Source organism: Anabas testudineus, chromosome 21 (assembly GCF_900324465.2).
Source record: "Anabas testudineus chromosome 21, fAnaTes1.2, whole genome shotgun sequence".
Lineage (NCBI taxonomy): Eukaryota > Metazoa > Chordata > Actinopteri > Anabantiformes > Anabantidae > Anabas > Anabas testudineus.
The window spans coordinates 23,836,789-23,852,162 of NC_046629.1; the positions used below are offsets into that span (position 1 = coordinate 23,836,789).

At 41.5% G+C, this 15,374-nt stretch overlaps 1 protein-coding gene across 1 annotated transcript in view; it reads right to left on the reverse strand.

Annotated features, from left to right (window-relative positions):
* pth2ra (parathyroid hormone 2 receptor a) overlaps window positions 1-15,374 on the reverse strand; it is a 53,412-nt gene that overhangs the window by 16,965 nt on the left and 21,073 nt on the right. Inside the window, exons 8-9 of the mRNA XM_026376639.1 lie at window positions 12,837-12,897; window positions 8,247-8,313 (exon numbers count right to left, since the gene is read on the reverse strand). Coding sequence (XP_026232424.1) covers window positions 8,247-8,313; window positions 12,837-12,897 — 128 coding nt within the window. The remainder of the gene's footprint in view (window positions 1-8,246; window positions 8,314-12,836; window positions 12,898-15,374) is intronic.

Consider the following 15,374-nt stretch of genomic DNA (forward strand, 5'->3'; position numbering starts at 1 on the left):
TTCAGAAGAAAACACAGACATGAGGGCGCACTGGGATGTAGAGCAACCAAACACTTCACCATCAACAAACCCGAGTGATCAGTGAGAGTTGGGAAGACAGCATCTAAACATACCAGTTCACCATAATGCTCTACGTCCATGAGTCCTTCCCAGATCTATTTACTCAAATGCTTGACTAAATAGGTAGGTTTTCAGCCTAGACTTAAACACTGAGACTGTGTCTGAGTCCCGAACGCTATTTGGAAGGCTATTCCATAACTTTGGGGCTTTGTAAGAAAAAGCTCTGCCCCCAGCTGTAGTTTTTAGGATACGAGGTACTGACAGGCAGCCAGCATCCTTTGAGCGAAGTAGGCGTGGTGGATCATAAGACACTAGCAGTTCACTTAGATAATGCGGCGCAAGACCATTTAATGCTTTAAATGTCAAAAGTAGTATTTTAAAATCAATGCGAAATTTCACGGGGAGCCAATGAAGTGTAGATAAGATAGGCGTGATGTGATCGTATCTTCTGGTTCGAGTGAGGACTCTCGCTGCTGCATTCTGAACTAACTGAAGCTTGTTTATGCACCTGGCTGAACAGCCAGACAGTAAGGCATTACAGTAGTCCAACCTAGAGGTGATGAAAGCATGGACTAATTTTTCTGCATCATTTAGTGACAAAATATTCCTTATCTTGGCAATATTTCTGAGGTGAAAGAAAGCTGTCCTGGTGACATTATCTACATGAGCTTCAAATGAAAGACTGGAATCTAGAATTACACCAAGGTCTTTGACTGTTGCACTAGATGTAACGGAAAGGCCATCTAGAGTTACGGTGTGGTCTAACATCTTGCTTCTAGCTGCAGATGATCCTATAACTAGTACTTCTGTCTTATCAGGATTTAGCAGAAGGAAGTTAATTAGCATCCAGTCTCGTATATCCTTTACACATTGCTCAACTTTATTAAGCAGTTTGATCTCATCTGGTTTTGATGAAACATATAACTGTGTGTCGTCAGCATAACAATGAAAGTTAATACCATGTTTACGGATAATGTTGCCCAGAGGAAGCATGTAGAGGGAAAAAAGCAGGGGGCCTAAAACTGAACCCTGTGGAACACCAAACTCCACTGGAGAGCATGTGGAGTAGTCGCCATTTAGATCTACATACTGATAACGATCAGTCAAATAGGACCTAAGCCAGGAGAGGGCTGTTCCCTTAATTCCAACAACATTTTCTAGTCTGTGAAGGAGAATGCTATGGTCAATAGTGTCGAAAGCTGCACTGAGATCGAGTAGCACAAGCATAGAGACACTACCCTGATCAGAGGCCAATAGGAGGTCATTTACTACTTTAACAAGGGCCGTCTCTGTGCTGTGATGAGGCCTAAATCCTGACTGATAGAGTTCATGTATGTTATTTCTATGAAGATACGAGGATAGCTGCCCAGCTACTATCTTTTCGAGAATCTTTGAGATAAAGGGGAGGTTTGATATCGGCCTGTAATTTGACAGCTGACAAGGGTCGAGATCAGGTTTCTTGATTAGCGGTTTAATAACTGCTAATTTAAAACACTTTGGGACATACCCACAGCTGAGTGAGGAATTTATGATTGTCAGCAGGGGTTCTATTATTTCTGGCACTATCTGTTTTAGAAAGTGTGTCGGTATAGGGTCTAATGTACAGGTTGAAGATTTTGCAGAAGAGATGAGTGAAATTAGTTCATTCTCTTCAAGAGGAGTAAAGTAATCTAGGTACTGATCTGCTGAGGTTAGCTCGTCACCTGCGTCAACTAAATTGTCTGGTTTTAAAGCTTGAATTTTCTGCCTTATATTTACAATTTTGTTATTGAAAAAGTTCATGAAGTCCTCACTACTGCACAACGTTGTTGTGGAGATGTCTGCAGTGGTCTTCTTTCTAGTTAATTTGGCTACTGTATTAAATAAAAATCTAGGGTTGTTTTTGTTGTTTTCTATGAGAGTGGAGAGATACGTTGATCTAGCTGCACTAAGAGCTTTTTTATAGTTCAGGATGCTCTCCTTCCACGCTATCTGGAATACTAACAGTTTAGTTTGGCGCCATTTACGTTCTAACTTTCGAGTAGTCTGTTTTAAGACGCGCGTGTCATCGTTATACCAAGGAGCAAGTTTCTTATCTCTAATGACTTTTCTTTTAACTGGAGCTACTTTATCTAAGGTATAATGTAATGACGACTCGAGATATTCAGTCGCCTGGTCTAGTTCTGTGGTGTCAGACGGTGATCCAATCAAAGTTGATAACTCTGGAAGATTACTAATAAAGCTCTGTGCGGTAGTTGATGTAAATGTACGTTTAATGCGATAGCGCGGCGCTGAGTATACATTGTTAATATGACACACTGTAGTTGAAACAAGATAGTGGTCTGAGATAACTTCAGACAGTGGGAGCGTAAGTAAATTTCTTATACTTAAACCGAATGATATTATTAAATCTAAGGTGTGACCCGCTTTATGAGTGGGTCCTACTACACACTGATCTACTCCTAGCGAGTCCAATATGGACATAAATGCTGTTCTCAGAGGGTCTTCTGGATTCTCAAAGTGAATATTAAAATCTCCAGCAATTAACGCTTTGTCTACAGAAACAACTAGGTTAGAAAGGAAATCTGCAAATTCACAAAGAAATTCAGAGTAGGGCCCTGGGGGTCTGTAAATGATAATTAGCGGGATCGGCTGAGCAGACTTTATATTTGTATCTATACTTGTTATGTTACTATAAAGACATTCAAAAGCTTTAAATTTGTGTACATGCTTTTGTACGATAGTCAGTTTATCATTATAAATAACTGCGACACCTCCTCCTCTACCAGTCAGACGAGGCTGGTGAATGTAGCTGTATCCAGGAGGAGTTGCTTCATTTAAAGCTACATACTCGTCCTGTTTAATCCAGGTTTCTGTTAAACAGAGTATATCAAACTCCTGATCTGTGATAGTTTCATTAACAGTAAGAGCTTTAGATGTAAGAGATCTAATATTTAACAGTCCTAACTTCAGATCAGAGGTGCTGGCTGCACAATCAGTGTGCTCTGAATTTGAGGTCACTATGTTAATTAAATTATTAAAACAGACTTTCTGGGTTTTTCTAGCTTTTTGTTTAGCTCGAGGAACAGACACAGTCTCAATATGTTGAACCCTGAGTGACGACTCTGTGCAGCTAGCAGACACTTGGTTTAGCCTGTTTGTCTGCTCCCTGGCCTGGACTCTGGGTAGTCAGCGACTAGCTAGGCCTGATCTTAGACTATGAGCTATACTGCAAGAAATGAGAGCAGCACCTTCCCGAGTGGGATGGACACCGTCCCGCCCTAACAGGCCAGGTTTGCCCTCAAAGGTACTCCAATTATCTATGAAGCCCACGTTGTTTTCGGAGCACCACCTGGACATCCAGCGGTTCAGCGACCATAACCTGCTGTAGGTTATGTCACCTCGTCTCATTGGGAGGGGGCCAGAGAAGATTACCACTTCGGACATCGCCTTCGCTAATTTAAACACCTCTTTAAAGTTATTCTTGGTAACCTCAGACTGACGAAGGCGTATATCGTTAGCTCCAGCATGTACCACTATCTTTGAAAAGCTATGCTGTCCTAAGGCCCTAAGATTACCTTCAATGTCCGGTACCCTGGCCCCCGGGATACACCTGACCACAGCCGCTGGAGCCCCTAAAGGTCTGGCTAGTTTCACGTGTCTCATGATCGAGTCTCCTATAACCAGAGTTCTTCCAGGTTTCTCAGCGGGTGAATCACTGAGGGGGGCAAACCTGTTGGACACGTGAAGCGCGGGGGTGGTGTGCTCCGGTGGGCTAGCTTTAGCCTTAGCCTTAGCTTTGGCTGCGCGAGTATGCCGCCGAGTCGTCACCCACTCGCCCCGCTGTGAGGGCTCTAATGCCGGAGTCGGGGACTGGCTATCTCCGCCCGCGGCACCCAGACTGTCTTCTAAAGAAATAACACTACTCTCACTCTCTCTAACCCTCTCTAAAGTCTGGATGCGCTCCTCTAACGCTGATATCTTCTCCGTCAGAGTGCTAACTAGCACACACCTGTCACAGGTAAAATTGTCGCTAACGACGGAGGAAGACGGTCTAAACATCCTGCACTCCACACACTGAACAAGCTGAATATTAGTCATCTTAAACGTACCTGAGTTGTAGAAATGTAGAAGAAATGTTGTGTAGAGTTTAAAAATCCCGCTGTTGTTCTCAGACGAAAAAACACACGGGCGTCCTCCGAGAAGCGGAAACGGAAGTCGTCTTTGCACTAGTAAAAGAGTCCAGTGCACATTTTATTCAGTAATTGCTTCTTCTAAATATATACAAAAAGCCAAAAGGAAACACAACTTGGAGGACATGCTGCAGATTGTTTACAGTACCGGTGCATCCTCAGAGCTATACATGTATTTAAAGCCATATCAATATAGTTTTCTTGTTACAGTTCCCACCTCCGACCAGCAGAGGCAGTGTCCCCGGAAGTTTCTAGTTTGTTGTTTTCCTGGTTTTGTGTCTTCTGTCCGGTGGCATGTCTCAGCTGGCTCAAGTGATAACACGTGTGTTGTTTTTAGCAGCTGTTTGTGTTCTGTGATCTGTATTTAAGTTAGTCCTGTTGCAGTTGACGTGAGGGATTTGGAGAATTTTCTGATTTTGCAGAGGATGCAAGTCTACATAGTTGGATCTAGTTGACAATGTACTGCTGCATTATAGTCACCAATTTTGACCCTATATTAATCATACTTTAGTTTCCATGTATGCTGTGATTTAAATACACTGACCATCCAACAGCCTGCTTCAGTTGCACTTAATTTCCCTCCCATGTGTTGCTGTAACCTGAACCTGTGCTTCACTTGCTCTCTTTTAACCATGCAGCTGGTGCTGTGGTGGTGTTTTTGCTGCGTGGGCACCGATAATGTACTTAAACATTTGGTCAGGACCTCTGTGTCGCAATGACAATACATGCTTTTTGGTATTTAAACAAAACTATAACCTCTCATTAAAACAGTAAATGTTAAGTATAGTCCTCTGGCATCTTGCACCTGTGTAGGAAAAGACCTTCAGCTTTCTCAGTGTTTATGCTAATAATGTGGCAAACAGATGTAAATGCTAAGGTAGGGCAATTATAGTGCCTTTACTTGACAGTAAGAGAGACACATAATCAATATTATTCACCTTATCTGTCAGTGGTGTGAATGCTGTGATTGACTGATGTATAAGTAACCATGCAAACACGTGACAAATTAAAAAAAACAATTGGGTTAAAAATACAGTTGGATTGAGTGGTACTGTCAGTCTCCTTATCTTACTATGCACGTGAGCAGTAATATGGTTTCATGCCTAGAAAAAGGACAACAGATGCAGTATTTGCTCTGAGGATGCTGATGGAGAAGTACAAAGATGGGCAAAGGGAGATCTAGAGAAAGGGCATGACAGGATGCCGAGAGAGGAGCTGTGGTATTGTATGAGGAAGTCTGGAGAGGCAGAGAAGTGTGTTAGAGTAGTGCTGGACATGTGAGTGCTGTAAGAGGTGAGGTGTGCTGTAGGTGTGACAGGTGACAGGTTAGACAGGAATTCTTCACGGACTATGATGTTCACAGATGACGGTGTGATCTGTGGCAGGTGCAGGTGGAGGAAAATCTAGAGAGGTGGAGGTGTGCTCTGGAAAGCTGAAGAATGAAGGTTAGACCCAGCAAGACAGAATACATGTGTGTGATTGAGAGGGAACCAAGTGGAGCGGTGAGGTTACAGGGAGCAGAGGTAAAGAAGGTGCAGGACCTTAAGTACATAGGTTCAACGGCTCAGAGCAACAGAGAGTGTGGAAATGAGGTGAAGAAGTGTGGGCAAGAAGGATGGAACGGGTGGAGAGAAGTGTCAGGTGTGTTGTGTGATAACGGAGTATCAGAGAGAATGAAAGGAAAGGTGTTCAAGACGGTGGTGAGGCCAGTGGTGATGTACGGCTTAGAGACAGTGGCACTGAAAAAGACAGCAGAGCTGAAGATGTTGAGGTTCTCTTTGGGAGTGACGAGGATGGACAGGATCAGGAGTGAGGACATCAGAAGGACAGCACATGTCAGATGTTTAGGAGATAAAATCAGAGGTCAGACTGTGTTGGTTTGGACAGAGATTGGGAGTATATCTGTAAATAGATGCTGAGGGTGGATCTGCCAGGGAGGAGGTGTGGAGGAAGACCAAAGAGGAGATTTATAGATGTAGTGAGAGAGGAGTAAGAAGTTAGTGGGTGTGAGAGAAGAAGACACATTAAATGAAGGGGTTAAATGGAGGGAGATGATTCGCTGTGGTGACCTCTGAAAAGGAACAGCCGAAAGGAAAAGAAGCAAATGAAGGCCACAAGATCTCTGTAAAACTACACATAAGAGTCTAAATCCTAAATCTCGTGTGCAGTGTGTATGTATTGTGCTGTTGAAGCCTTGATGACTGTCCTGAGAAAAGTCTGCTTGCCTTCACTTTTGCGAAACTACAGATTCATTTCCACATCGGTTTTTATCATTTTAGTTACTTTAAAGCAATTTCTGATATAAAAATCAAACGACTTCACCTTGGAACACTTTAAATTACTGTTTGCTCACTCTCTGCATTCAACATTTATTCATCTGCATCAGATGGAAACCTGGAAATACATGGAGAGGAGGTTGAACAAAACGATAACTACTGTAAAAGTCTTTTGTTAAAGAGACTCTACACCCATGTGCAAATTTTGTCAATTAGGATTTAAAGGTTTTGTTCTGCTGAATCTTTTGGCCCCTCCCAAATCATAAGGTATGTTTTTACGACTGTAATAAAGGTCATCAAGGAAGCTAATGGCATGTTTTGATTGCACGTTGGTTGTAAATTGGGCATTAGTGATTATTTGTCCAGATCACCTTGTTAAATAACCAACAGTATGTCTCTACCAGTATCAGTAATATATCTGTATCTGACACCCGATGCTTCTGTGCATAGGAGGAAATAGCTGTGTTTACTTGGACTCTAATATATCACTAATAATTAGAAAAAGAGCCCAATCAATATACAAATGCATCATGTAACCACCTCAATCAGAGGAGAGCGGTTCAATCACAATGAACTTTCAATCTGAACGACAGGGGTGGTGTCAGAGCAGTATCTGCTTTTGAAGTTGCAGAGAGATAAATATTGTTCCCTGACACCATGTATCGTGGTCACTCTCATTTCCTGCAGATTAAATATTCGAAAACCAGTAGTTATCTCTGTGACCCAAATACATGCTACTGTCAGATTTATGGGTGACGTTTCATTTAGGTAAGGTTATCTAGAAGCTGACTCTTGGCAGCTGGACTTTGGACTACTCATCCAAGTAGCAGCTTCAGTCTGCAGAAAGTTTATCCTTCAGAGTAGTCTCACTTCCCATCTGGCCTGAATCGGCTTGTTAGGTGGACAAAGGAAGTGGGTTTGTAAGCAGATGTGACAATCACATGTCTTACAGCTCCTCCTATTTCCATTCTAAGGTCTTCAGAAATCTCATGTTCAAGCCACACATTTGTACAAACCTGTGTCAAGATCAGAGTTAATATCAAGGAGTCAAGATTTAAAGTCCCAAAATAACAAGACAAGGCAAGTCAACTCATGTCAACGGAGGTTTAGTCACTAGCTCAACATCTGGCGGTCAGCACAGGTAGCAGGCTTCATATAGCAACTGTAAATAAATGCTCTTCTGTTGGTTGCTGTTGTTTAGTTAACTTTGAGATTTACAGCCGGGCATTAGCAGGATATTTTATCAGATTCAGGTATTTATTAAGCAGGTTTTCAGTAGCTTAGTTCTTATGTTGTGATTCTGAATGGCATTAAAGAATTACAAAGATATTGGCTGATGCACTGGAAGGAACTTGCCCTGAGCATGCCTATTCACTGCTTATTTTGGGGTTACCATGCACGATTTCTTTGCCATTTCAGTAACAGCTTTAGTTCACATTTCAGCTACTTTTGCTTAGTATTTAAGATATGCAATAAATAAATGAATATGTGTAATGTATTTGTCTCGTTTGTCTAATTGGATTCTCCTTATCCATTGTTAGGACGTGAAAATCAGAATCAGAATCAGAAAAGCTGAGAAAAAGAGTTCAGAAACTTTCAAGCACTGTTGTACTATGTTAGTGAAGTATTAAGAAATCAAGGGCACATGTGTAGGTAAGAGTTACTCAAACTCTCTTCTTCAAGTTGCATTCACACTTAAAATAAAATAGCAAACTTTGTATTTCACCCACTCTCTTACCCCAATGGCTGTCAAGATAGGAACTTGATAGATCCACTTGATGTTCCCTGCACTTAACTCCCAACACCTGCAGTTGACACAAATTCAAAGGAGAGGAGAGAATTATATTAAGAAGGCTGGAAAAACTAAGAGCAGAGCAAAGAAGATGGGTTATACTGTATTAGTAATTCAAAAGATACAGTGTTAGAGGTGCACAGAAGGAGTAGACAGAGTGAGAATTAAACTGGCACCAGATGAAGTGCTCAGTGTGAAAAAGAAAAGGAAGGGCTAGGTATTACATTTTGGTTAGAAATTATTTAATCTGTTACAAAAGTTTTGGTTTCTCTAAAGAATGTAAAATTACAGCAGACATAAGGAAAAGCAGAAGTTGACATTTTTAATTACCTTTTCTTTCGCCTGAGGCCAAAGTAAAACGATCTTTTTCTCTTATTTTTATTTGGCTAAAATTATCTGCATTGCATCAGACACATATGACAAGTTGGGGCCATTTGATCTATTTTACCTGGATGTCACACTAAAGCTCGTTTTCACTGATGTGTAAATGAGTTTGGCTTGGCCTCGTCTCCATGAGAGAACCACTGCCGTAAGTTTGATGTGGGCTAAATGGCATAAAAGCAAGGCGTTATAGCACTTTACACACAGAAACCCTCCTCAACCTTCAGGAATGCTATTGTTCAAATGAAGAGGTGGAGTGGAATAGATGCTTAATTGGATGATTTAAATTATGTTAGCTTTAAATACCTCGCCTGCAGTATTCCACTTAAAATGTCAGATGTGTTTGCATCATGCAGTTCACTACAATTACTGATCATTTAGATCTACCACCACCTATTCCCACAAGAATGACCACATATATCAACTCTACTCTGCCAGTGTCAGCAACGAGAGTACAACTGAACATGATTCATAACATACTTGGAATTGCAGCGTGGTTTCAATGCATCTCATTTTCAATTTACAGACTTTCTATTTTTCACACAGTGTAAACTGACTGAGTAGGTCACTGACTGTAAATTGATCTCTGCTGTGTTGCCAGGTGAATAACAGCACACCATTTCTCTTACACAGGGCACTCACAGTTGTTTACAGATAAATACTGTAATTACCCCAAGACTATGGCTGTTTGAATAGAGACAATGCTACTGTACACACGTGAGGTGATGATCCAGTGCATCAAATAAATACCAAGGCTCAAAAAATGTCGATATACTGTGCAGGTTGTGATTGAGCACAGAATTAATATTAATGAGGTGTTATTAATACATTTCGTCTTCAAACCTACTGACAAACATTCTGACAAAACACCAATGATTTGTTCTTAGATAAGAACAGAATCTACACTCACACACATCTGAGTTTCAAAAAGGTTTGGTTGAAGTCTAAAGATGTATACCATAATAAGATTTGAATTACATTACATGTCCATATACATTTTCCAATAAGCCACCACCACGATGTCCTAGCCCACACTTGGCACAGACTCGTTCAGCTCAGATAACTCTGGATGAGTCTGTCCACCGGGAGATAAGAGATCTTCTTTTTCAGATTTGAGTGTGATTCTGATTACATGTGGGTCCAGGATACACACTCGGATCCAAGTTCATACATGAGTCTGTTACTGTTTTAATATGAGAAGGGCTCCCTAATAATATGGATCTGAATAAATGTGCATTGGATAACAGCAATATAATACCCATCCTCTGCAACATGGGTATAGATTTTCTTTTGTAGAGTTGCAGGGTTATGCTGAGGGACTGTTAGTTCAGACTCAGGTCATCCCGCACTTTCACAATCTATGTCTGTTTTGTCTCAGTCTGTGATCTTAGGTCTTTCCTTTTTTAGTTCTACACTGGGAAGGAAACCGGAGGTCTAGAGGCCTTCACCGGTACTCTCGGTTCAGGAGAACTGAATGTAGCCCAAGTCAGATCCAAATTGTGATCTAATTGGGTCGGTGTAATTATGAATGAGAATGCAGTCAGAGTCCTGATGTTTTAAGAAAAAGTTCCTGTCTTATTCTATTTAAACTCACCTTTATGTCCACATTTTGTGAATTTGACATGCTAGTCTAAATACTACAGTACAAAATATGAAGTTCTGCACAGTTTCAGGTTAACAAACTAATTTCATTAGTACTCTGGGTTTGATTGTTCACACTCCAACTGGCCCTTTTTTGTATAAATTAAGAGTTTTAATACAAAGAAAAAGGCAATACTGAGAAAACAAAATGATTACCAACTCATCTCTATCTTAGCTTCACTAAAAGGCTTCTAATACCGTTATTCACATTATTCACACCTCCCTTTTTGAAGTAACTTACACCTTGAAGGACATTTGGACATCTTTGTATCAAAGTGATGTAAAAGCTGAATGTTGCCTGAGGCTGCTCAACTGTGAAATGGAAATGCTTAGGAACTTTTTAAAACTTTAAAACACTTTTGGGCTGCACACAGATCTACATGTGGGCATTCTCCAAGGGCATGAAACCTCATGTACCCATGCTGACTTGGGCATATGACCACGAACGCCATTAGGTGAAGTGGAACAGCCTCTTGGTCTGGTGAGAGAAAAATGCTTCTTAGAAATGATGGATGCCCTCCGTTCCCTGAGCTAAAGAAAGGGACCCTCCTGCTTCTTATCGGCACACAGCTCAAAGCCAGCATCTTTGATGGTATGAGGGTGCATTAGTGCACACAGCACAGGTAACCTGCTCATCTGCGAAGCAGATGTCACTTTTATCATTTTAATGCTGAACAATATACACAGGTTTTGAAGCAGCACATGCTGCCATTCAGACGACGCCTTTTTTCAGGGAAGACCTTGCTTTTTTAGAAAGATAAGGCCATACCACATTGTGTGAGTATTCCAACAGCTTGGCTCTGTACTAAAAGAGTGGTAAACTGTAGTCTAGACCTGTTGCCCACTGAAAATATTTGGTGCATTAATAAGTGAACAAACACAGCAAATTGCAGCTGAAATCCTTTATGAAGCAACAACGACAAAAAATAACAAACTTTCAAAACTAAAGCAACTAGTCTCCTCAGTTTCAATACATACAGGGTGTTTTTAAAAGAAGAAGTGATGCAGCACAGTGGAAACATAACCCTGATCCAACTTCTTCTTTAAACGTGTTTTTAAAATTCAAAATGGGTAAATATTTTTTTAAAAACACATTTTTCAGCTTCAACATTTGTTGGTATTTACATAGAACACTGTCTGGTTTTCTCAATTTGACGTGAATAAATGTAACTGGAGACCTGTTGTCAACCTCATCTAACATCTCTGAGAAAGCCGACTGCAAACTGTGTCTGATTGGAGCTGGCTTACTCCTCGGTTTAATGGATAGCTCCAGTGGCGGAGTGGTCAAAGACTTGTAATGTAGTGGGCGCCTATAGGCTGTATGGAGATGCAAGAAAGACGTAAGGAAAGAACTGAGACAAATGTGTACAGACAGTGAGGTGTGCTAATCGTGCCGTGTGGATTTCTCATTAAAAAGTGACCTGCTGATATTAAGGAACACAACTGCTGTTCCAGTGTTTCAGAACCTCAGAAAGAATAGCCACTACATAGGTAGCTCCTAATGGGGAGCCATCTAAATAAATAAATAAACAAAACCATGGTCAGAGCAAGTCGGATAAAGGATAAAGAAGTGACTAAACAGGGCAGGACTCCAAAGAAGTCAAATGAACAGTTTGAAATTCATGTTGGATGCCAAATACAGCCAGAGCCACAGCCTCCACATTCAAGCCACATCAACCCACACACATGTGTGAAAGCTATGTGTGACCTGCCATTATTACTGTAACTAAGCAGACAGAGAAGCTGGCTACAACACAAGCAGAAACAAACAAGGCTGCTTTTGAAAAAAGGCCAAACAACCAACAGAAATAATAATTTCATTAGGAAGATTCACCAAAATATTAAAAAACTCCAGCACGTTTGAAGACACCAAACTTGACTTTTCCCTCATTCCAACACTCTGATCTGGACTTTAATCACTCCGAGAAACAGCAAAGGAAACAGACAAAAGCCAACAGGCTGTCAGGAACCTGGCAGCCTGAGCAGCTTTGAGCGTCGGGGGCCCTGTACTAACACGGTATAAAGGGGGTAGAATCAACTACAATACAAAGACGCCACACTTCCCCGCTGGTGCTTTTTGCTGCACAAAGACCTCTTGGCAGCAGTTAAGACTCTACTGCGTGACTGAGCCCAACATGGGAACTTTTAGAGCGGTGAGCCCGTGGCTGCTGCATCACATGCCCCCTGCTTCAGCTCAGTTCACACGTTTGCTTTAAACGACCAGATACGTTTGGCATGAAACGTACCTGACATGACAACTTTTACAAGAAAACATTTACAGACAAGTAGGCATGTTCAATCAGATTCCACTGATGATTTAAAGGTTGCCGCAATTAAGCACTAATTACTGTATGTCTTCTTATGTCTACATTGATGTTTATTTTCAAGTTTGTCTGTTAAACTTGTTGACCTTTTTCTTTCAAATCTCGGGATGTCTGTGATGTATTTGTGCCGTGTGTTATATAATTTTTCTGAAGACCTGCAAATAGTCGAAAGCACGACTCGCCCTCTTACCTTGCATCTGCTAGCATTGCTCTGACGATTCCCCATACGGCCACAAAAACAGCTGGAACACCTAAAATGACACCCAAAGAAAAAACGGTGAGCCGTGTTGTCCCAGTGAAGTCATACAGTCGTCTCCTATGTGTCACATTAAGAATATGTAAAGTGTGTAATCTCACACACTGGCAGCAAAGTGACACACGCAATCACACCTTCATGTATCATCCACCAGTGTTGACGTTTGAGCTCGCCACAGAAGTAGCAGGTTATTTACCCAGAACATCACGTCCCGGCAACGCAGCTACAATATCCTAATTTCTTCTGTCTGTCAGCTTTCACCGTGCTCTACTGGAATGAAATGACGTGCTACAAGACACAGTTACTGCATGCATATGCATATCCTTATATCTAGTGTTATATTTTGCTTCATCGCCTGTGGATATTGCTGTGGGAAGAACAATCTACACAGGAGATGACCTCCTTTTTATTACAACAAAGCAAACCTGGGGTATATCACCCCATTCCAGAGGTCACTCCGTGGATGTCGAGCAGGTGTTAAACTAAAGGCTGGGAGATGGAGACAAACCTTTCCTATCATCCATCATCATGGGAAATGTCACCTCTATATTGAACAAAATAGAGGAGCTGGAGGCACTGGTTAGGACTGGTGTTTTACTGAGACCTGGTTGAACGAAAACATTAAAGACTCTATGACGTGGATGTGCTTAAATTCACCCTGGTACGAGCAGGCAGAGATGCTCAGGCATGTGGCAAGACAAAAGGTGGAGGACTTGCTTTACTTGTAACCCTGGTCATATTACTGTCAAGGAGAGGATATGTACGGAGGAAACCTGCAACCACCATCACAGTCAGGAAAAGGACACCTGAGGCTGCTGAGTCTCTAAGGGACTGCTTTGAATGCACGGACTGGAACATATTGCTGGGAGCAGAGAGTGGACATTGACAGACAGGTTGACTGTTTCACAGATTATATCAACTTCTGTAAAGACACTGTTTCACCTACAAGGTCTGTGCACTATCGTCTCCAGTGAAATCAAATCTATCCTTAACCAGAAAACAAAGGCGTTTAAAGATGGAGACAAAGGAAGGCTCAAACATGTCCAGCATGAGCTAAAGAGGAAACTGAAGTAGTCCTCCTAAGGCGAAGGAGGACTATAAAAATAAGATGGACAGGAACTTACAACAGAATAACAGAGAAATGTGGAAGATAAATTATCAACCAGGCACCAGAGGGTCACTCTGATCCTGTCTTCAACAGGTTTGACGATGCAGCCTCTCCCCCCACAATCCCTCATTCCTCCTCAATGTCTCATCCTCCGTCAACTCCAACTCCTTCTCCTACACCTGTGTGCCTCTCCACCCCTGCCGCCATGCCCCCTGCATCACCTGAGCAGGCTCCACCAGCTGTCACAGTAACAGGGGTCAGGCTGCATTTCCAAAGACTGCAGCTGTGGGAAAGCAGGGGGCACAGATGGTGTATGTCCTCGGCTGCTGAAGGACTGTGCTGCTCAGTTGTGTGAGCCTCTACAGAGGATCTTCAACCTCAGGCAACTGCAGAGAGTGAACTAAATGAATATCGGCCAATAGCTCTCACATCCCACATAATAAAGGTCCTACAGAGGATGGTACTGGTCCTACTAAGACTTGAAGTTAAACATGCTGTTTGCTTACAGGTAACGCACACATACGATATATTGTTTCACACAGCTACTGTCATAATCCTGTATTTATATTGTCTTTATCAGACAAGGTAGTGGACGTGTCTGTTTGGCTACAAGCTGCTACAGAATATTTTTTTAATTTAACTCCCACCACAAGTTGGACCCACTTGTATGATTACTGTTATTGTAGCCTATATTGTTGTTTTAGATGGGACATCTAAAACTGTGTTATTTTGTGCACCTGTGCACAAGCAAGACGAGTCGGAACGTCTGAAGATCTTTAGAAACTCACAGTGGAGTTTGTGGAGTGGCTGCAGAGAGGAAGAGAATACCCCAGAGCTGTAAGAGCCACTGGAAAGAGAGAAAACTCATCATTCATCATAACCTTAACAAGTTCACTGTTTCTGATTATACCAGACTTAAAGTCACACTTTGCAGTTCATAATAATGTTTTTTTATATTGCTGATTAGTGACGTTTCATCAGAACTATACACAAAATAATCCCAGATAGCAAGGTGTCATTTATCGGGCAGAAATGCTGACAGAAACTGGACATGTTCTTATTAATCTTTTTACTGAGCTACAGGAGTTTAATAAGTAATAATAATCGCACAGAATAACTCTGGAAAACCTGTATTTCATGTGGAATGAGGACAAATCATTGGTGAGTCAGTCATACAATACACAGCAGACTCTTTTATTCATGGTAATTAGTTTTTTATGGATATGTAACTTTGTAATAGATGTGTAACAGAAATGTTCACAAACAGAAACAAAGTGTGTTCCTGTGGTCAATGGAGAAATATTTGTGCTGAAATGCAGAGATTTTAATGTTCAGATGTGCTGTGCACAGGGAAAGTCTGTTTA